This window comes from Vicugna pacos, chromosome 30 (genome assembly GCF_048564905.1).
Source record: "Vicugna pacos chromosome 30, VicPac4, whole genome shotgun sequence".
NCBI lineage: Eukaryota > Metazoa > Chordata > Mammalia > Artiodactyla > Camelidae > Vicugna > Vicugna pacos.
The window spans coordinates 12,692,246-12,715,181 of record NC_133016.1 but is presented as its reverse complement, the minus strand read 5'-3'; the positions used below and the strand labels follow the sequence as shown (position 1 = coordinate 12,715,181).

At 41.8% G+C, this 22,936-nt stretch overlaps 1 protein-coding gene across 3 annotated transcripts in view; it reads left to right on the top strand.

The window, feature by feature from the left end:
• Positions 1-8,006: 8,006 nt before the first annotated feature.
• The window catches only part of MALT1 (MALT1 paracaspase), a 46,069-nt gene continuing 31,139 nt past the window's right edge, over positions 8,007-22,936 (top strand). For 2 of the 3 annotated variants that reach the window (XM_072952135.1, XM_072952134.1), the window contains exons 1-3: positions 8,007-8,415; positions 15,639-15,805; positions 20,853-20,974. In XM_072952135.1, coding sequence (XP_072808236.1) covers positions 8,141-8,415; positions 15,639-15,805; positions 20,853-20,974 — 564 coding nt within the window. In that variant the 5' untranslated portion in view covers positions 8,007-8,140. Of the gene's footprint in view, positions 8,416-10,712; positions 10,914-15,638; positions 15,806-20,852; positions 20,975-22,936 lie in introns of those variants that run through there. The other variant, XM_072952136.1, reaches the window with a different exon arrangement.

Genomic DNA, 22,936 nt, shown 5'->3' with positions numbered 1-22,936 from the left:
AAAGATAGCAGGATGCAAGAGGGCCTAATAAGCAGGCAGAGTGAGCATTTATACAGAAGAACAGGCATACCAACACTAAGGAAGATAAAAAGTGCCGAAAGATTGGCTGGAAGTAAGTCAGGATCAGGGGACGGTTTATGTCCACTATTTCGATGATCCTTTAAAGGTAAACAGGCTAATTTTTCATGCACCAGCACTATGGTCCCTTGATTGGAATACTCTTAACAGCCCTGGCTCTCTGGAATTCTGGCTGGACAGGTCAGCTCTGAGCCTCGCTTGGGAAGGAAGAGGAGTCCAAATGGGGACTAGGGATAGGGCGGGGAGCAGTGCCCTTGTTAGAAGCTCGTAGGAGTTGGAAGCCTAGAAGAATACAAAGCCTTTCTCCCTTAAGAGTAAGTCTAATAGATCTTCACCCCTTTCTCCTGGGCCCTCTACTGGTCTTCTTTGTTTCTCTCACTTTAACATTCTGACTCTGAAGGGAAAGAGAAAGAATCAAGTGGCCTTACAGAAGTTGACCTTCTGACTCTCATCATAAGTTCCTTTCCAGGGAAGGGTATATAGCTCAGTGGTAAAGCACCTACTTAGCATGCATGAGGTCCTAGGTTCAATGCCCAGGTCCTCCGTTTAAAAAAAAAAAAAAAAGATGAAGAAGAGGTTCTTTTCCCACTATGCTTCTGATTTCGTCACTGACAGGTGCAGAAGTGCTTGTTTTCCAAAGATGGAGTGAGAGGCAGAGACCCTGGGCTCTCCCTCGGGCAATGGTTCTCACTTGGTTACAAGAGAATCAGAGGAGAGATTAAGAGAACAATCTCAGTGACCAGGCAGCATCCCCAAACCAATTAAGTAAGAATCTTGGGTGTGAGACCGAGATATCAGCCCATTTTAAAACTCCCCAAATGATTCTAATGTACAGTCAAGGCTGACCACCATTGTCCTGGAGGTTCAGCATCCCTTCAGAAGCCTAGAATCACTAGAATCACTTGAGGGGCTTTAGTTTTGTTTTTTTTTAAATCATAGTTTTTAAACTTAAAACACCCCAGATCAATTAAAATCAGAGTCACTGGGGATTGTGAGCCAGGTATCAGTACGTTTTTAAGGTTTGTTGGGATTTAAAGTTCCTTTCTATGTACATGGTAAACCATATATAACATAAAATTTACCATTTTAACCATTTTTAAGTATATAATTCAGTGGCATTAAGTACATTCACAGTGTTGGGCAACCATCACCACTATCCATTTCCAGAAGCTTTTCATCACCCTTAACAGAAACTTTGTATCCACTGAACAATAACTCCCTATTTCCCCCTACTCCACACCCAGCCCCTGCTAACCTCTATTCTACTTTGTTTCTATGAATTTGCCTATTCTAGGCACCTTATATAAGTGGAATCATACTGTATTTGTCCTTTTGTGACTGGTTTATTTCATTCGGCATAACGCTTTCTAGGTTTATTCACATTTTAGCGTGTGTCATAATGTCCTTCCTTTTTAAGACTGCATAATATTATGTTGTATAGCCATTGCACGTGTTGTTTATCCATTCACCTGTTAATGGACATTTGGGTCGTTTCCACCTTTTGGCTACTATGAATAATGCTGCTACAAATATTGGTATACAGGGATCTGTTTGAGTTGCTGCTTTCAATTCTTTTGGGTATATACCACAAGTGGAATTGCTGGATCATGTGATAATTCTATGTTTAACTTTTTGAGGAACTGTGATCCCCTCATGTGATTCTTACATGCAGCCAAAGATGAGGAACGCTGATTTTATCAACAGCCCTCTTACATCCTAAGATTATACTGATTGGTTGTTGGTAAATATTATTGGATGAATTTCTTCATAAATTGCATTATAGCCCAGTGTGGTTTCTACTGTCACAAAGTCAAAAGACCACTGGGTGAACACAACATTGTAAATCAACTATACTTCAATTTTAAAAAAGAAAAAAAAAACACCTTGTTTAATGGGAAATATCACACAAAAAAAGACCATTGGGTATATTAATGTACTTAGAACCCTTTTGAAAATCCCAAAGTTTCTCATGATCATGAGAATTATCATATCAGTTGTAGTTCCTACCTTCAGCTGAAATGTGCCCCAGTGATTTGTTAGTACTGATCACTTAAGTATCAGAGTCTCTGAATGATTTGCCTTGTAGATAATAAATTAGATCTGACTCAAGACTTTTCCTATCATAATGCTTTGTCTATCATGGTACCTAGTATTATTCCTCAGATACGTTTTCTGGAATAAGGAGAAGATGGCATTATCTACAGGAGTGTGTTACACACGTGAAAGTCTTCCATCTCACCAAGGACTGCTATGCTAGCCACTGACAGCCTTGTGGGAATTCCCTTGTATATGAGGATTATTTTTTCTCCTGCTGCTCCACGTACTTTCTCCTTTCTTTTTGCTGCTGACAGAGTAACTCATCGCTCCCTTTCCTTGCCACAGAGATGGATGTAGTCAACCTTGTACTCTAAGCACTGTAAGAAAGAATTAACAAAGACCCAAATGGAAAGGTGTCCCAATTCGCTTATCTGTCTAGGTTATCTATGCCTTTCTTTGTCTTTGACTAGGGTATTTCTGCAACTCTGAGAGATAGAAGTTGTAGAAAACTGATAGTGATGCAAATAGCTCTTGATTACTAGATAAATTCTGTCAGGTGGAGGGTCAGTGGATTTCTCTCCTCTGCTGTGGAAGAAGCCATTTTGCATCTATTGAGCTAATTCATTTCAACACCCTGCTGGGCTTACATATTCATCTCACCTTTGGATTCTCTTTTGAAGTGGTTGTAACACCTTTTTAGTTCCCTCATTCACTAATGTGTTAAATAAAATCTTTGACAGGTGTACATTTGTTGAGAGTTATGATTTTAACTTTCTTAAAAAAAAAACAACTATCCTATCCAAAATCTGAAACACCAACACTACCAAACTCATGCAAGGGTGTGGGGCAACAGGAATGCTCTCATTCACTGGTGGTGGGAATGCAGAAGGGTCCAGCCACTTTGGGAAACAGTTTGGAGGTTTCTTACAAAACTAAACATACTCTTCCCATTTGATTCAGCAACCATGCTTCCAGGTATTTATCCAAAGGAGTTGAAAACTTATATCCATACAAAACCTACACACAGATGTTTATAACAGCTTTATTCACAATTGCCAAAACTTAGAAGCAACCAAGATGTCCTGAAGTAAGTGAATGGAGAAACTGTGGTACATCCAGACAACAGAATATTGTTTAGTGCTAAAAAGAAATGAGCTGTCAAGCTATGAAAAGATATGGAGGAAACTTACACACATATTATTAACTGAAAGAATCTGTGAACGAAAAATACTGCAAACCATATCAGTAAACAAAGAATACTGAAGCCATCAAGTCATCAGCAGCTGCTGCCACCCCCCAGTGAAGACAAGCCTGCAGCCCAGCCTCTGCAGCCACTCACAATGGTGCCCTCTGAGGGGACTCAGAATAATAAAGGACAAGATACTGGCCCTAGATAGCATGATGCTTGTCAAAGGAATGAATTCAATGAGCCCAAATGTTTGCTTCCTCCCACACATAGAAAAGCACTAAATTCTTTAACTTGAGATACCTGGTTTCTTTAGATAACAAGTAATCTTTTATTGCTCCAACTACCTGGTCTTTGTTGTAAAGCTCCTATATATCTTAGCTCCTCCCCTACCTCTTCGGAGCAGTCCCTTAGAGCGATCTGAGAGGCTATCATCCCGGCTGGAGTCCTCCCGCCAAATAAAACATAACTCTCAACTTTTAGGCTGCGCATTTATTTCAGTCGACAAAACCAGTCTGAAAAGGCCATATCATTTCAACTATGTAACATTCTAGAAAAGGCAAAACTATGGAGACAGTGAAAAAGACCAGTGATTTCAAAGGGTTGGAGGGAGAAGAGATGAAAAGGCAGAGCAGAGAGGATTTTTAGGGCAGTGAAAATAGGCTGTATTGTTGGGCCAAATGACATCCTTCAAAGTCCAATGACCCCACTTCTCAGATGCCTGCCTGTGATTCCTCAACAGATAAAGTACATTCTTTACTAGGCGTGTTTCCTCTAACAAACTAATAGCCCTAAGTAATGCCTAATCTCACAATAGCTCAGGCTGGCCTGTTTCAGCCCACCTTATCAGAGTCATAAACCCCACTGCTCTTCACGGACCCTAAACTTCTTACCTCACCTACAACCAATCAGAGCCTTGTGCACAAGCCGATCAGGTTGTGACCCGACCTTATAAAACACCCCAACACAGGGTGCTCACAAGGCACCTCCCATCTGTGTGGCTGTTGTCTATGACAGCACACCCTAATAAACTCCCTTCTATTCCCATAGTTTATCTCTGGTAGATTCTTTTATCAATCCACACATCACCATGTCACTGACCAGCCGCCACGTTGTGTCCCACAATACGTATGATACCATAATGGTGGTCACATATCATTATACATTAGTCTATTTTTTAAATTTTTTTGATTTACAATGTTGTATAAGTTTCTGCTGTACAGCATAGTGATTTAGTTACACATATATATACCTATTCTTTTCCATTACAGGTTACTATAAGCCATTGAATGTAGTTCCCTGTGCTATACAGTAGGATCCTGTTGTTTATCTATTCTGTACATAGGACTTTGTATCAGCCAATCCCAAACTCCCAGTTTATCCCTCCCTACCACCTTCGCCCCCAACTCCTGGTACAACACCAGGAGTGAACCCTAATGTAAACTGTGGACTTAAGTGATTCTTGGTGTCAATACAAGTTCATCAGTTGTAACCAATGTACCACTCTGGTGGGGGATGCTGATAATGGGGGACGCTGTGCGTGTGAGGGCAGAGGGTATATGAGGAATCTGTGTACCTTCCCCTCAATTTGGCTGTGAACCTAAAACTGCTGTAAAAAATAAAGGCTTAATGAAAACGATCCTTTAACAGTATTTGGCACAGAGCCTGGCACAAGATAGGCATCCAATAAGTATCTGTGAATGAATGAATGTAGGTAAGTAAATGTAGTCTCTGCCATGGATGATTCATCATGAAGGAAGGGAGGGATGCTAGTGCAGTGCTTAGCCAGTATTCCAAAGTTGACACTGAAATGGGAAAATCCCCCTAATGCTTTGGGAGATGGCAGCAAGGGGGGCCTGCAAGGGATGTGGAGAGCCTTGTGTCAGAGAGTGGACTGAGTGCCCTTAAATGCAAGCAAGCATTTGTAAAGATAACCGCTAGCATTTATTATCTACCATGTGCCAAGCAGAGTTAAGTGATGTATATACATCAACCCCTCTCATTGTTTATATACTATATTTCTAGTCCCATTTTAACAGATGAGGCATTTTAACAGACTGAGGCTGAGTCAGAGATCACAAAAGGTGCTGGGCATGGAATAAGGTGGAGACAAGGAATGCCATTTAGGTCACAAGCCTCCTGTTTTCTTTTCCTCTATTGTATCCAGATGCCAGCACCTCCAGGTCTTCTCCTGCATGGGGCCTCTGAAGACACATTTACAGATGAAATTATACATTGTTCTGGCATTTTTAGTTAAGAGTACTATCAATAGTCAAAGTGTGTAAAGGGAAAAAAAAATCTATGAGTCAGTTTCCAGATTTGTGTTTTGAATATGACATCAATGGATTTCTACAGAATGAAACCACAAGCTTCCTGCAAACTGTCTGGATTCACAAAGCTCTGTCACTTTCAACGAATGAGAAGAAATCCCAAGTATGTTATCTATAGACTTGCATAAACTTTCGAGGGGCATTTAAAAGCCAGATCTCCACTCTGTTTTTCTCCTATCTTTATATAAATGTAATGGTTGATACAGAAAAGACAGCTGAATTACTGTTTATTATGTTGTTTCCAAAACTAACATGGCAGTTTTGAGAATACTAAAAAACACAGCATCTACTTCTTCCAGGCACTTGATATATGTATATATATTATCTCTCATTTAATTCTCATAACAATGATTTGAGTAGGTACTACTATCTTCTGCTTTTTACAGATGTGGAAGTTGAATCTAGGAGATGAGGTAACTTGCCTAAAGTCACACTATTAATGAGTGGCTGCAGCAAGATTCAAATTCAGGGCTAACTCTAAAGATCACATCCTTTCTGCTGTACCATCATGCTGCATAATAGTACTACAGGAGTGAAATTACATAATAAAAATGTGAACATATGATGGAGAGGAGAAAAAGTCCAGTCATAAAATGTAGTGTCAGTCCAAGGTAGAGGTTGGAGGGTGATGGGTGGGGTGACTGCATAGGTTATAAGAGTGCTAGGTGGAGAAGAGGACCCCAACCAGAGTGGAATGAGGGAGGCACTTGGCTTGGGGCAGAGAAGAGAAGCCGGGGAGGCGACGGGGAAGAAATGACACTATCAGCACCCAGCTGAGCTGCATTGGATAAAGAAGCATCTGAGCATATTGGCAAGGATACTCCCAGGGTAATGAATGAGCAGTGCACATTCTATGTGCAAGCAAAAACTTGCACATAGTACACTTCGAAAAAAGTCTGTTGAATCTCAACTTTAAAAGACTAGAAGACCAGACTAAAAGGACTAGACCAATAAAGACTAGAAGACTTGATTTCCATAATTGGTACCTACGGGTAATAGAATAATATTTGTTGCCAGATTGAGGGTGAAACCAGAAGGCACTAGAAGTGATTGGGACAGGTTTACCAAGTCAAACCAAGTGAGAAACAAGTGTTGGCATTTGGAAGGATAATAGCTAGCATTTATTATCTACTACGTGCCAAGCAGAGTTAAGTGATTTAAATACATCGACCCCTTTAATTCTATATATACTGTATTTTCAGTCCCACTTTAACAGATGAGGCAGAGAATTACGTAACTTATTCAAAGTCATGAATCTAGAATCCAGCAGAGCTTTCTGGATCCAAAGGTCGTGCAATTCACCATTATATTGCATTCCAAACTCTGAACGTAACTGGATTTTAAAAAAAATCACTGGACAGTGATCACTTATGCTAGAATGTGGTGGAGACTGCAGGGAGCAACCACCTTACCAACAGGTAGTGAGAATTTGGGTGTCCAAATTATTGCTACAGAAAATCCTCCTGCCCTATGTGATGAAAAAGTTAATGTCACCAGAAATTGGGCCAGGAAGCCTTGTGTCTGGGGGCTACCTGGCCGGTCACATTTCATAAGTTATTGGCTTGCTTTTGTCCCAAACTTCCCTCCGGTTTTCAATGGGACAATGGCCTTGAATATTGCTAAGAGTGGGAGAGCGAGTTCAGGGGCCACCTTCATTTACTATGTCATCTATTCTGGACCTTTCCAGAAAAGGCATCCTCTGTAAAGCTGCCTGCTTTGATATATGAACATTGTGAGTGGTACTGAGACTCGGAAGAAACCAAGCGATTCCTGCTAAAAACAATCAATTCCAAGTTCTGATTAGGTTTAAATTCACCACAGCCCAATTCAAAAAAAAAAAAAATGTCTAGGCACACACTTCAGGCAATCTCCATTAAGAATCTGGGTCTCTAGCACCACTCCCCTTAGCAATGCCATACACATCTAACCCTAAAACGAGGAAGCCTCCGCCGCGGTTGCCCCACGCGAGCGCTGGTGGCGTCGCCCCGCACACGCAAGTCACTGAGTCGGCTGAGCGAGCGCGCCTCTGGAGCCGCGGCCGGGCGGGCGATGGAAAGCCGTGTGCTCCCCTCTCCGGCGTGAGGCAATCCTCCTCCCACAGGCTTGGGAAGCCCCGACGCCGCAGGCTTCCTCGCTGTAGTGGGACCGCCAGGGCGTAGTTCCTCCACCGCTTCCTCCTCGAACTGCAATCACCCGACCCTTCCTGCTCAGCCAGGACTCCACCTCCCGGGTTTGAACCGCGCGCCTCCGCGGGCCCTCAGACGGCGGGGAGGGCGGGGGAGGCGCGCACGCGCGCAGTGGGCGGCCCCGCCCCCGCCCGAGGCCCCGCCCCACCCCGGCGCGGCTAACGCGGCTGCCCGGCCCGGCTCCCTTCCCCGGGCAAACCTGTCTCGGCCGGGCGGGGAGCGGAGCTTCCTCCTCCGAGTGCGGTGCAGCGCCGCCCGATTCGTCCTTCCGCCCCTGCCGCCGCGGCGCCGCGGCGAGCGAGGAGGTGAGCGGAAGGTGCGCGATGCGGCCGGCGGGAGCAGCGGCCGTCGCGGGGTCGCCGGCGCGGGACACGCTGCTCTGTGGAGAGCTGCTGCAGGCCCCGCCGCCCCTGGCCTCGCAGCTGCCGGCGGCCGCGCCCTCGGGGCCGCCGCTCCCCGCAGCGGCCGGCACGACCCTCAACCGCCTTCCGGAGCCGCTGCTGCGGAGGCTCAGCGAGAGCCTGGACCGAGCGCCCGAGGGCCGGGGCTGGAGGAGGCTGGCTGAGGTGGCGGGGAGTCGGGAGCGTCTCCGGCTCAGGTGCGGCACCGGGGCCCGGGGCGGGGTCACGTGGGGGCGGACTCGGGCTCGGGGGCGCGCGGCGAGACTGAGGTGGGCACCCGGCGGGAGGATGGACCGGGCGGTGGGTGGGGCTGAAGAGCGTCGGGGCCACATGAAACAGTGCAGGGGCCGCTGGTGTAGAAGGAGCCGGAGGCAGACGTGGGAGAACTTCAGTAACCTTCTAGACGTAGAGCCTGAACCCAGGAAAGCCCTGGGATTGCAGAGATTCGAGGTTGGACTGTGGGCGTTCACACCCTTTCCTCCCCTCCTCCCCTTGAGCTGAAAGAGAGAAATCGAGCTTGACCAAGGGAAATACAAGGAAAGCTATCTGGAGACCATTGTGATAGGGCAGTAATTCCAAAGCACTTGAAATACGCAGACCTGGAAGACCTAAGGAAGGTTAGGAAGGGGACGTGCAGGTAGATTACGAGGGTCAAGGGATTGAGGTACAGGAATTCATGAAGGTGTTAACGTAGATGTGGAGAGAGAAGGATGGTGGGAAAGACTGAAACTAAACTCACTGTCTTCCTCCATCAAACAGACTTGCCAAGTTTTCTTCTTGACTTCACCACGAACATTAAACCATAAGTAAAACTATTTTCCTATTACCAGGCTTCGAACAGCTGCACGAGCAGTTCTTGAACTTTTGGTCTGAAGACTCCTTTACATCCTTAAGAATTATTGAGGACCCTAAAGAGTTTTTAATGTGGGCCCTATGTGTAACAGGCAAGCAATATATACTGATATTTATATTAGAAATTACGATTTTTTTAGTATTTAAAAAGGATGATTCATTACCTGTTAACAGAAATTACATGTTCTTGTGGGAAAAGCACTTTTCCAGAACAAAATATTTAGTTAGAAAAGTGGCATTGTTTTGCATTTTGAAAATCTCTTTAATGGCTTGGCTTAATCACAGAACTGGTATCTTTTCTGTGCTTCTCCGCTCAGTCTTTTGCTCTGTATCACAGGTCAGGTAACACTGGATGCTCCAATGAATATTCCTGAGAGAATGAATGAAAAAGATAAATAACATCTTAGTGTTACTATGAAAAATCATTTTGACCTTGGGGATCTCAAGAACTGCCCTAGGGCTTCCCATATCACACTTAGAACCACTGCTCTAGGTCATTGTTATGATTTTGGTCTGCCTTTTAACTCAGCAGTTTTTTTAACTTCTCATATGACTATAAACTTTGTCTTGTGCTATAATTATTTGTACATGTCTTTATAAACTCCTTGGAAACAGGAACCATTATTAAGAGCCGATGTGTGTTATGCATAGAACGTATCTTAGGCACCTTGTACTTTTGAAAGGGGAACCATTCGTTCAAAATTACATTTTTTGAGTGTCTGTCATTTGCTGAAAGTTTCAGAAGCTAAAAGGATGTCAGATATTTAGCTCCTATTCATAAGGATTTATGCAGCAATGGACCATTGTTCTGAGACATTCACAAATAACATGTTAAATGCTATGTTGGGTGTGAATAATAATAACAATGGGTTTTCATCATTTTTAAACTTGGTGTATATACCAGACAATGTGCTAAGTGTTTACATGTATTATCTACTTTAACCCTCACAACAGCCTTGAGTTTCAAAGAGTTTGGGGCTAAACCAGAGTAGAATAATGATGATATGGGAGTGTTGGGCTGTAATGATATGAGGATGGAATCAAGAAGTGAGAAATTTGCAAAGTTGAGCAGATAGATGGCATACATTTTTGTTGCTGTTATTCTAGGCAAAACACATTGTGCTTTTGGCTGTGCAAAGAAAATCCAAAATACAATTATTATAGGTCCATAAACTTCTGAATTTCTAGACTTAACAATAGTGTAAAAAGTTGTCTTCTTTGGAGGTGAGATCACCAGATCTGCGACTGGTTAATTTGTGAAATTAACCAGCATTCTGGTTAGGCAGGGCTCTGGCCTTTCCTGAAGAGGGCCTGGTAGTGAAGATTCGTATTTGGCCAAAAGGGAAAGAGAAGAGTCAGACCCTGCTACCGAAGAGGCATGGCTGATGGAATCTAAAAGAAGCCAATACCTGGCATCAGGTGTTCAGTTTCCCTCCCTGAGCCTTCAGTTAAGTTTTATGAAATGCAACAGAATGGTACTAGCTTTGTTTGAGGAACTAATGGAGAAGTTTGAGGCCTCTTGTCTGATGAAGGGAGTAGAGAGAGAAGGGTGGTTGCCTAGCAAAAGATGACAAGCAACAAAGGGCGTGCAGTTGTGGAATCTGGGGATTTCAGGCTGGGCAGTCTGCTAGAGACAGGTAGAGTCTGGCCAGTCTCGCAAGATGGTGAAGGTTAGTTTCTCAGGAGACTTGTGGTGGTGGGGAAAGTGGGGGCAACCCTGAAAGTTGAAAAACTGGAGAACATCCAGCTCATATATCTATTGAGATCAGAAGAATTAAACTCACTTCATAAGAGGTCAGCTCTGGGAACTTGGAGGCTGGAGAGTGACAACTGAGGGGGCAAGGTAAGCTGGTGATGCTTTGTCTATTTAAGACAAAAGAGAAAGCTATTTTAAAGTGATTTCATATTGATGAAAGAATAGTGTCTATGAAAGGTCCTAAAGGTATTTTTCTCTAGTGTCAAACCTAGGGATTATCATCCAGATGGGTTAACAGTTCCCAGGAGGGTGAACCCCTCCTAGTCACTGGATTTGCAGCCCTAAAATCTCAAAAGATTGCCTGTTCTGTTTACTTTCACTTTTTGTCTGACTCTATACAACTTTTCCTCAAACTAGCTGAGAATTTAATGAATAAGCCACAGGAGTTTCTTCTGAACTGCCCATCAGGGATGAGGAATAATTGTAAATGTTCTCAGATGATTATTGATGGTTCAGAATAAATCCTTGCATATAGTTTAGTTTCCCAAAACCATGTACGTACAGGAGTGCCCGAAATACAAACTCAGCTCTAATTCCATCCCAGACTGACCTACTATTGAACACCCTTTGCTGTTGATGTGGATAGGTGTGGGTTCTGAGTGTCTTGCCCAAGCTACGTGAATTCTGCGGTGGCATGGAACATTGGAGCCCCAATGATGGCAGAGCTTTCAAGAGGCTCTAATGGTGCACAAATCCCATGAATGAGGAAGCTTAGAAATGGGGCTGCAAAACATGGACCAGGGAAAGCAGTCACTGCATACTTGCTGTGTGGAAGGCTACAGAATCCTGCCCACAAGCCATTTACTGATAGGAAGGTTTCTTCCTGTCTCTTATCCCCAGTCTTTGAATTTTGGAATGCCTTAGGGCTCAGGCTTTGTATCTGTTTATCTACACTTCTTCATCTAATCCCTGGCCGTGGTGCTATCATAAGGTCTGGTGGCTTTATATATATTTAGGTTTATTACTCTCAGTTCAAATCTTTAGCCCCTATCTTTGCTGAGCTCCTGGATGTGTAGATATGTAGATGCCTGTTTGCCAACCCCGGCTGAATGACTGATAGACATCTTAAATGCAACACGTACAAGACTTAACACGTCTTCTCCCACAAACCTTTTTCTCTTGCGTCTTCTGCATCTCAGTAAAGGGCAGCTACATCCCTCCAGTTGCTCAGGCCAAAAAAGTCAGTCATTCCTGACTCTACTTTTACACACCACATCCCTCGTATCAACAAATCCTGTCTGCCCTGCCTTTGATATGTACTAGAATCCAGTGTCCACTGCAGCCACACTGGCCTGAGCCACTATTTCTCTCTCCCTTGCATTGTTCCAGTGGCCACCCAGCTTCTCTTCCTGCTTTGCTCCCCACCGCAGTCTGTTCTCAATATAGCCCTAAGAGTAGTTCTTTTAAAACATTAAATCAGCTTTCATTTTCCCTCTGCTCAAAACTCTCCCATTGCTTTTCCATCTCAGAGTGAAAACACCATTTAGCTACCATTTAGCTCTAGGACCTGAGAACCTTTTATTATCTCCCTCCCTCTCTCTACCCTAGTCACACTTGCTTTCTTGCCCTTCCTTGAAGACAGTAGGGTCTTTGGACTTGCTGTTTACTCAGCCCGAGATGGTCTCCGCAGATGAACCACAGGATTGGCTCCTTTACCTTTTCAAGTGTTTGCATAGAAGTCATCTTCTCAGTGAGGTCTTCTCTGATACACTATTTAAAATTACCCTCTGTCTGCTCCAGCATTACCTATCCCCCTGCTTTGCTTTGTTTTTCTACAAAGCACTTAACGACCATTGGATGGATGGATACACAGAGACATCTCTGTGTGTGTAGGCATATCTGTCCCTGTCCTCTAGAAGAATCTGGGGGATGGAGGGTTTTGTTCTGCTTGCTGCTATATCCTCAGTACCTAGAAAAAATGGCCTATTTTAGGTGATTAATAAGTGGTTGTTGAACTAATGAATAAGGATGCCAAAATGTAAATGTACCAAGAAGAGAAGCAAAAGAATCTAAAAGCCTTGCCATGGTTTGTACCCTGAAAGATATGCTCTATTTGTTTATATATTTTTTATTTTTATTTTAAATTTTTTCCTTTTTTTTTAAATGGGGGGGTAATTTTACGTTCATTTATTTTCTTTTAAACAGAGGTACTGGGAGTTGAACCCAGGACCTTGTGCATACTAGGTATGCACTCTACCACTGAGCTATATACCCTTTCCACCTTATATATTTTTAAAATCAGAGATAGAGATTCTTTTTAAAGCAAAGTCTATTTGAGTAATAAAGCAGTCTTTTTAATTAAATCAGAGATTCCAAATTGGGGCTGGTAGAAACCACTTCAAAGCACAGTCTTACAGGAATGTAACTAAAAAAAGGAAAGAAAAAAGTTCAATATGTATAAACATCATCTTAGCTGAAAGCCGGTGCCCATGTGGAAAATCAGTAAAAGGAAAGGAGATAAAGCACCTTGTTTTTCTCCTGTGCCTCTTTGTACTAGAAGAGAGGTCACTGTCTACTTCAGTTTGATCTTTCTTCTTTTGGGGGTAAAAAGTAAAATTGGTTTTGATTTTCTCTGTATCAATATAAAGATTATTTACAAAGCATCATTTGGTTGCATTTGACAAGATGGCTTCTTAATTTCTGATAACTTTTAAATCATAAAAAAGAACATTTAGCATACAGCATCTTTGTTTTCATAAAGTTCATATTCTGACTATTTGAATATTTGGTAATCCTTATATTGTATCGAATACTGGTTCCTTCATTTTTGACCCCTTCTGTCCAGGGTTCCAGGCGTTTCAGTTATGATTGAAATTCACTCAACAGCCATTCAGTTATGAATAATTAATATGGGAAAGACAAAATGTTAGGTATTGAGGGATTTAAAACATGATAGGGTTTTTGTTTGCGAGGAGTACTGTTACCTACTTGGATAAAGAAAATGCTTATGAAAGAAAAGCTCACATGATTTAAGGCAAAATTGTGTCAAATAAAACAGAACAGAGGTCCGCAAACAGCCTGTGGGCCACATTCAGGCTCCTGCCTGTTTTTACACAGCTCGTGAACTACAATTTTTTTATATTTAAAAAATTGTAAAACAAAACAAAAAAGAATATGCAACAGAAACTTTGTGGCCCACATAAAGCATAAAAATATTTACTCTCTGGCACTTTACAGGAAAAATTTGCCAACTTCTGCTATATAAGATGAGCGCCATTAGGAGACTGTCTAAAGCGTGTTTGGTGGAGTGGTGTAGTGTGGGAGGACCTTACGGAGGAGGTGGGGTTTATATTGGATCATAATTCAAATTGGCAGGACAGGGAGAGAGGTATCTGCAAAAGTATATGAGGTACAAATTCTGGCAGAAATCATAGAGATTGTCTAAAGGCTTTGTTTGACTTTTGTTGCTAATGATATCTCTTTGGGAAGGCTTTTGGGTTTTGTTGTTTTGATTTAATTTTTTTTCTCTTGAATGTTTCATATTGTACTTCCCCTTCCTATGAAATGATTGTCTCATTATTTATGGCCGTCTACAGTCTGATCTTAACCTGTCTTTCTAACCTCGTATACCATTTCTGAAAACAATGACATTGAAAAGGAGATGTTTGCCTTTGTTAAATAGTGATACTAAAAAAGGAATAGTTTTAACAAAAAGACAGTGAGACAGCATGTGGCAGGGGTCAGAACACTTTTTCTGTAAAAGGCCAAACAGTAAATATTTTCAGCTTTGTAGACCTACTCACCTCTGCTGTCAGAACAGGAAAACAGCCATGCACATTTGTCATTGTGTCAATGGATGAGCGTAGCTCCAATGAAACCATTTACAAAATCAGGTGACTGGATGGTTTTGGTCCATAGACTATACTTAAGCTCTATGTGAGGGTATTTCTAGGCACTTAGAAGTACTTAAAATGTCAATAACACTGATTGTCTTTTTAAAAAATTGTTGAAAAAACTAACACATGGTAAAAAAAAAAAAAAACTTGACGGGACAAAAAAGTTTATAGATGGTCCCAGACTTAGGATGGTTCGAGTTGCTATTTTCCAACTTTCCAATGTTGCAAAAGCAATACACATTCACTAGAAAGTGTGCTTAGATTTGAAATTTTACTCTTTTCGGGGCTGGCAGAATGGGATACGATCCTCTTATGAGGCTGAGCTGCAACTTCTGGTCACCTTCAGTACAATATCCAGTAGCTTACATGAGTTTTAACTCTTAATTATAAAATAGGCTTTGTGTTAGATGGTTTTGCCCGACAGTAGGCTAATGTAAGTGTTCTGAGCATGTTTAAGGCTCAGCTATGGTGTTCGTAGTTTAGGTGTATTAAATGCATTTTCGATTTGCAATGTTTTCATCTTAACAATAGGTTTATTGGGAAGTGACCCCATTATAAGTGGAGGAAGATCTGTACACAGAGAAATGAACTGTCCAGCCGTGAGCTCTGCTCCCCTGGTTCCCTCTCTAGGGCAAACATGTTTCTGTTAATAAAAGTAGTATCATACAGAATGTACACTCTTCTGTATCTTCCTTTTTTTTATATGATTACACACAAAGATGTACAAAATATACAGTTTTGTATGTTAATTTTTTAATTTTCCAATACGTTTCAAAGACCTATCCTCTTTTGGGTTATCTTATACTTTATATAAGTACAAGAAAGAGTAGAGAAATGTGTCTGATTTTCCTATTCCCAATTAAAGGTAAACATCTTGCTGTTTATTCCCTACAACACCTGTGATGGCACCAAACGTATAGCAGGCAGATCATATTGAAGCCAGTCTGTTGACTTGAATACCGTTTGTTCTTTTCAGTTCTCTAGACTTGGAGCAGTGCTCTCTTAAGGTCTTGGAGCCTGAAGGAAGCCCAAGCCTCTGTTTACTGAAGCTGCTGGGGGAGAAGGGCTGTACGGTCGTGGAGCTGAGCGACTTCCTGCAGGCCATGGAGCGCACTGAGGTTCTGCAGCTTCTCAGCCCCCCAGGTGGGTTCTTCTTTCCCCAGGGCAGGCTCTCCAGGAGTTCATGGAAACACACTGAGAGGACTGTATCTCATTTGACCCCATGAATTGTGTCAAGTTATTTTTGGAACACATAAAAAACAAACACAATGCATAAATGTTGATTGAGTGTTTCAAAAAACATCTGTCAAAGACATTTTGGGGACAATTGGAACAACTTGAATATAACCTGCATATTAGATATGAGGGAATTATCATGTGATGGTGGAGCTGTAGTTCTGTAGAAGAATGTCTTTATTCCAAGGAGACACGTGTGAAAGTGTTGGGGGTAAGGTTTCTATAACTTATATTGAAATAGGACAGCCAAAAAAGTAAACATACACATTTTTATTTACATGTATGTATACGAATGAGATAAAGTATGACAAATGTTTGTTTAAATTTCTTGCCAACATGATCCTTTTGGAATGTTGAGTAACTCAACCATTTGTTTGTTTGTTTTTCCCCTGAATATATCAATATTGAGTGAGGTTGCTCACTTCCAAGGTCAGATGTGAGGAAAAGGAAACAGTCCCTCCTTTTCACATCTCTGGGTGGAGTTGGTCAGCTGCAGTGGTGTCAGGCAGGAGGGACCGTGTCAGCCAAGTCACCTGCAGCAGCACTGCAAACCTGCTTTCTCAGGGGGGTTGGGGAGTTAGGGACATGTGGTATAGTGGTGTGCTGTCAATTACCTGATCTGTAACCTTGCAAATCCAATCTCAGATGTGCAGTCTGAGATGTTTTTGTTTGTTTTAAGTGAAACCATTTTGAGTACAGACGATCAGGCTCTATCAGCTGGAGTCATGCCCATCATGAAATGGTTGCCAAGGAAGTCACGCTCTGACCTGGAACTGGCTGAGCAGAGGCTAGACAGTGGAGGATGTTTAGAGAGAATTACCAGGTTACACATGGTTTTCATTAGATGGATCCCAGGGTTCTCTCCTGCTCCAGTTTTGTGATGCTGGCATTTTATTTCATTTTTGTATAAAAAGAGCTTTGCTGCGGGTACATTTCTGATGCGCTGGTAGAGTCATGAGATTTCTCTTCCCTGGCATCTTTTTCTATTTTTTCCTCACCCCCTTTTCATACCAATTCATTTTTCTTAATTCCTTGTAACATGCTCATTGTTACATTTCTGATAGCAGTTTTATTTTTTATTACTTCTCTTGTCTCTAAGATGAGCAAAGATGGTTGAATATTATTATTTAGTTTCCAAGATACCTTTACTTCACATTGTATCCTCACAGTTCTCTGAAGGCCTGGGACAGTACTATTACCAACATTTAAATTTTAAATATGAGCACACATTTATGTAGAAAAGGAAATTTCCAGAAGTTATCATTTGGCCAGAATCACAGTGGATTATTGACAAAGTTTGGATTAGAACTAGAATCTACTGACCCTGGCCTGAACTCAATGTCATTTCCATAGTGCTTGGAATGGGAAGTTATAGATTATTACTTTAATTGCCTCTTTGACCCACAGATTTCAATTCTTTTCTCTTCTTGCCAAATTAAAAAGTACTCAAATACCACATCTTATGACTCTTCTTGTTTCATGAACAACAGAAATTCCTGAAAGCAGATATTAAAAAGTGAAAAGAGACAAAGATGATATAGATGGAAATGAGCTTCGGGAAGTAGAGAGAAAGGAAGTGGTAGCGAGATCTGGAACGATGGGTTTCCGTGCCAGGGTGTTGAAGGGAGTTGGCAACACAGAAGGATGAGGATGTGATGTCGGAGACTAGGTGTAGCCACAGTAGAAGCAAGTGTAAACTGACCTGTAAGGGGGACAGACATGGACCTGACATCTTTTGTGTAATGGGAGGAAATTGTCAGAGGAAGAGGAATGGTATTTATTCTAGGACATTATGGAGTGCTTTTCAGTAAAAGCTTAGAAATGTTCAAAATAACATTGAGGGACGGTTTTAGATGGAAGCTGATGGAAAAAAATTTTTGGTTCATGGCCTCTGAAAATAGGTGCACTGTAATGTATCTGATAGATCTGTTCCTGGAAAAGCTGTTTGTGAATTACACTATATTAAGTGCCTTGTAAAAGAAAGTAACTTAAAGGGAACCTATGATGAAGCCTTTTGTCAGGTCAGGGATCACCCTGATGTATCTGTTTAGTAATTCCAGCCGGACTTCTAGTTTTATTGTTTAATCTCTTGAGTCTGTTGATCTACACAGGTATGTGTTGAAAGCACAATCCTCACGTTCCATCGTACCTAGTTGGGTTCTCTCTGGCTTACAGGAAACCGAGTAACCTCTGACTTCTCTGCAGATGTTATCTGAAAATAGGCTTGTTTGCCAGGAAGCTGTGCATTCACCCTTTAAAACAGCACTTGCACTTGTGAGCCTTGATTCACCCTCCATAGCTCCATGCCCTCTTCTTTCCTTACTTTGTTCAGCCCCTTCTGACTAGTGGGCGCTGCACGAAGGTGGTTAAAGGTGACCATGGTTCCCCTTCACAGACGCTACGTAGGAGGAAGGAAACGTGTGTGGTTAAGACGCGGGAGGTATCGTGACTTCTTTCTTTACTACTCACCCAGGGCGGTTTCCAAATCACATTTTGCCTTTCAATTTTCTGTCTTTGAAGCAATAAGTAATAAAGACTTGTCTTTGCTTGCTTCTTGAAGATTTAGACTACAGTTGTTGGTACAGGGCAGGTGTATGGACTGTGAGTTTGAACATCTGTTGAAAGCCACTAAGTCTTATCTCCCATGGAGGCAGCTTTTAGAACATCCTGGTCATAGGGGCCGTTTCCACTAAACTCATTCGTTTATAAGACACTCTGGGAAGAAAGCCTTTTAATTTCCTTCATTCTCGTCTCTGGTCTCTGTGTAATAGCGGAGAATATTTGCCACAGTAAATTTTCAAGCAATGATACAAGACGTTGCACTCTGCCTCACACACTGCCTTCAGAAGGGGCTCACTGTGGCAGAAGATGGGACTAGCGTGAAGAATCGCTGGGAAATGATGCCCGTGTGAGGTGACGGGCGTGTTAATTAACTTGATCGCAGTAACCATTTCATAACATATACATGTATTACATCATCATGTACACCCTAAATATATACAGTTTTTATTTGTCGATTATACCACAGTAAAGGTGGAAGAAAAAAAATCACTGGGGTTAAAAAAAAAAAACCTTTTAAGCCTTTTGTTCTTTTTGTGTCAGGAGGGATTTGGGACACTAATTTTGAGATGGCTTTAAGACAGCCACATCTTAAAGCCAATTTAGCCACAACTCCTGTATTTTCCAGATTTGTGCTTATTCCTTTCTGTTGTTGTTGCAGTTTTTTCTCTCTTACCACGCCTAAACTTTGAAAATCGAAATTTGTATCTTAAAGTTGTGATGTAAGTCTCTCCTGGCAGCTGAATGGTATATGGAAGCATTAAAATACAGTGTTGTAACTTTTCTGGCTTAAGAGAGCTCATCCCATTGTCTGATTTCAACATGTACTTTCCTACCAACATGAATTACAGAATTCAGAAAAACTGTTCCTTCATCCATCCTGTGCTAACTTGGCATCCACATGAAAGATGAATGAATATGAAAGCTCTTCCTTGGCAAGAGTTTTAAATTCTCTTTTGATACAGGCTCTCCTGTATTTACTCAAGGTTTTCTAGGGTTTCTCCAGACCCTCGAACGTAATAGGTGTGCAATAAATATTTACTCATTTTGGATTTTGGTTTTATTTGGCTTCTTTCTGGCGTATTTTATATACTATTTTTCTCCCTAGGAAGTTCAGTATTTTTCATTTACTAAGATAGCTATTATTTAGACCATCTCCTCTTCAGTGGTAATCATATTTTGTTTCTTTGGATTGGTGGGTTATAGAGGAAAAAAATACTATGAGATCATGTTCAGAATAGATGACGGGGGGGAACAATAGGTGCCAGAAATTAAGTTTTATAAGTTTTAATGATCTTTTCTCCTTCCTTCCTAAAAGCCAGCTAACCCAGGTTTTTGTATTATAACCTTGGCAAATGTAAAATTTGCTAGCTTTGGTTCCTTCTGTGTCAGTTATCAGTTGCTGCATAACAAATTATCCCAAGACCAAAAACTTAAAAAACAGCATCCACTTATCATCCCATGGTTTCTGAGGATGGGAATCCAGGAATGGCGGAGCTGGGTGGTTTTGGCTCAGGGTCTCCCAGGATGTGACAGGCTATGGGCTGGGGCTGCAGCCACCTGAAGGTTTGACTAGGGTCAGATAATCCTCTTTTCAGATGGTTCACACACGTGGCTTTTGGCAGGAGGCCCTAGTTTCTTCCCTTACCACTTGGGCCTCTCTGCATGAGGACCGACTTCCCCAGAGGAAGTGGTTCAGAGAGAGGTGGGAGGGAGAGGTGGATATTCTGTTGTTGACTCCAGGGTATTTAGCAAAAGTTTTCCAAGTTTTGAGGCTGGTAATCATTTCTCAGATGAGAAATGTTTGCACCACACGTATCAGATTTATATCGTGGGCTTCAGTTTCTGTGCCTCTCTGCTTACAAAATAGTTTTATTTTAATGCCAAATCATAGGATTGAAATTCAGATGTCTTTTGAAGACATTTTCAGTGGCATTTAAACTCAAACTTGTCTTTTTAACATTGCACCTAACTCAGTTGAAGGGCTGACCATATAAACGTTTATGACCAAGTATTCCCAGCACTGACACTGGGAAAATGTTATGACTGCTGCTTGCACACATCTGTTATAACGTGCCTCCTGATTTCAGAGGTGGTAGAATGTGGAAAAAATACTTCTCAGAACTGAATAAATATAGCAAACAATTTTCTCCCCTAATCGTGGAGAAGTACAGTAGATCAAAGTCTTCTGCGGGTGAGTTTCTTTCCTCCTGGTTTTACAGAGCCTGGAGCTCATGCCCCCATAACCTGATGGCAAAGGAGATGTGAATGGGTGGTTTATTACAAGGATGAATATGCCGGTTATTTCTAAAATATTTCTTTTTTTGGTTTCAGAAACATAAAGAAGGAAAACCCCTCTTCTGTGACTTTATGTAACTTTTTTTTTTTTTTGAAGGAATAAAGATCACTGTAAACCCAGAATCCAAGGCAGTCTTGGCTGGACAGTTCGTGAAATTGTGTTGCCGGGCAACTGGACATCCTTTTGTACAGTATCAATGGTTCAAAATGAATAAAGAGGTAATTTTTTTTATTGTCTTTTAATTCCTCTGTCATGAGAAGAGAGAAAGATAGAAAATTAAATGGCATTATTGTCTTCAGTGTGTTTTCAGAAATCTTGTTAAAGGATCTGTGTTACTACTGAAGTATTCAATAATCATTATTTTGGTAAGCAGTAATAAAATCAGTTCTCTATTCTGAAAATTGTGGAAAATCGGGAGTACTTGGAGCAACAGTGTTAATGAGCATGAAGCATCACCAGTACATTGTAACATTTCTGGGCAGAATTCTTTACAACAGATTGTATTCCAACCAAAATCTTCAACTGAAGGATTTTCAAAGCAACATGGAAGGCTAATGCAGTATTATTTAGTATTATTATGTAGTAAACATACCACATAACAGTTATATCAAAAGATTTAAGCTTTTGTGGTAGATTCTGAAGTCACATTCAGGTCGGTAGAGAGGGACATTTATTCCTTTTGTGGAAGGATTGCATCCCGGCACCACCCAACAAAGAATTTAAAGCTGCGTGTTGAATTCTCTTTTCGTAAATGTTCTTTAAGCCACTCTGCCGCTGGGGAGTTCTCCGTGGTCTGGCCCACGTCGTGCCCCACTTTGGCAGGCATTTCCTCCTGTCCCACTTGGATCCTACCTTGAAATTCCATCATTCTTTTCATCTTGTTAGTCAGATAACTAAACTTTCTTCCAAACTCGAGTAAGACTGCATTTGCAAGTCTGAAACTAAGTTGAAAGGCTGTTCTGAGATGATGCTCTTTCCTTTGATGGGATTACTCTGTGCCTTAGAAGAAACGTGTGGATTTGTCCAATGTCTGGTTTCCGTCCCACACACACAGGTGAGGCAGAGCAGCTGCGAAGTGTAGTAACAGGGCTGCAAGTGGGCGGTGATGCGGGACAGGCTGATCCCTGACGGTCCGTAGCAGCTCGAATTCCTATCACCAGCGGTTGTGAGAAGTTAATAGAATGTTTTGTGTGCCTCGGCTTTCGAGAGATGGCAACTAAAGTTAATCTTACCATATTTTCTCAATTGCAAAGTTGCTTTCATTTTAACAAAACACCTTTTGAGGGAGAAATAATGGACAAAACCTACTGCATTAAGTATACCATGTCCTGTTTGAGAAGGGTAGGAAGGTAGGGGTTGGGGAGTATGTCAGAGATTCAAAGAGTTGTAATGGATTTTAAAGCTCTTACAAGTTGAGTTTTGTCAAACCACTCTTATATTCATAGGTCTGGTTCAGGAGATAGTCATTTAATGACTGCTTCTTGGCCACATGTTTTGTGCCAGGCCACAATAAGGAAGCACTGACACCCAGGGGCCCGGCCACCTCCACTGGGGAGAGACAGTGAGCAAATGAGATAATTCTGAGTTAAGAGCAGCTATGAAGAAAATAAACAGGGTGATAGAAAGTGAGAAGCCACTACAGGTCTTAGGCAGGAGAAGTAACATGAGAGGATTTATGTAACACCACCTTGCTGCTTGAGGGGAGGCAGAGAGCAAAGCAGGAAGACCAGTTATCTAATGCCTATGCCAGACTAGGCATAGTGGTGACATGGACCTAGGACACAGTGGTGGAGGTGGATCAAAATGCCTAAGTCAGTTTATTTTAGAGATAGTTCATCCAACTTGGCAGTTAGATGTGGAGCATGAGGGAAAAGGAAGAGAGCTCAAGGGTGACCCCTAGATTTTTTACTTGAGCATTTGGGGTCATTTTATATACTGAGGTGAGACTGGGAGACGAAGAGATTCAGGGTGAAAAATCAGGAGTTTGGTTTTAGGCTTGTTATGTTTGAAATGCCTACTTGCTGTCTAAATGAATCTAGCTAGTTAGCTTGGATATCTCAGGAGACAGTATTGAAAGTTTGTATAAATGGAGGAGGAACCAGTAGAGAGACTAAGAAAACTTGACAAGAGACATAAAAGGAAAACCAGAAGAGGTTGGTAGGAAGCCCCTGGGGAAGCAT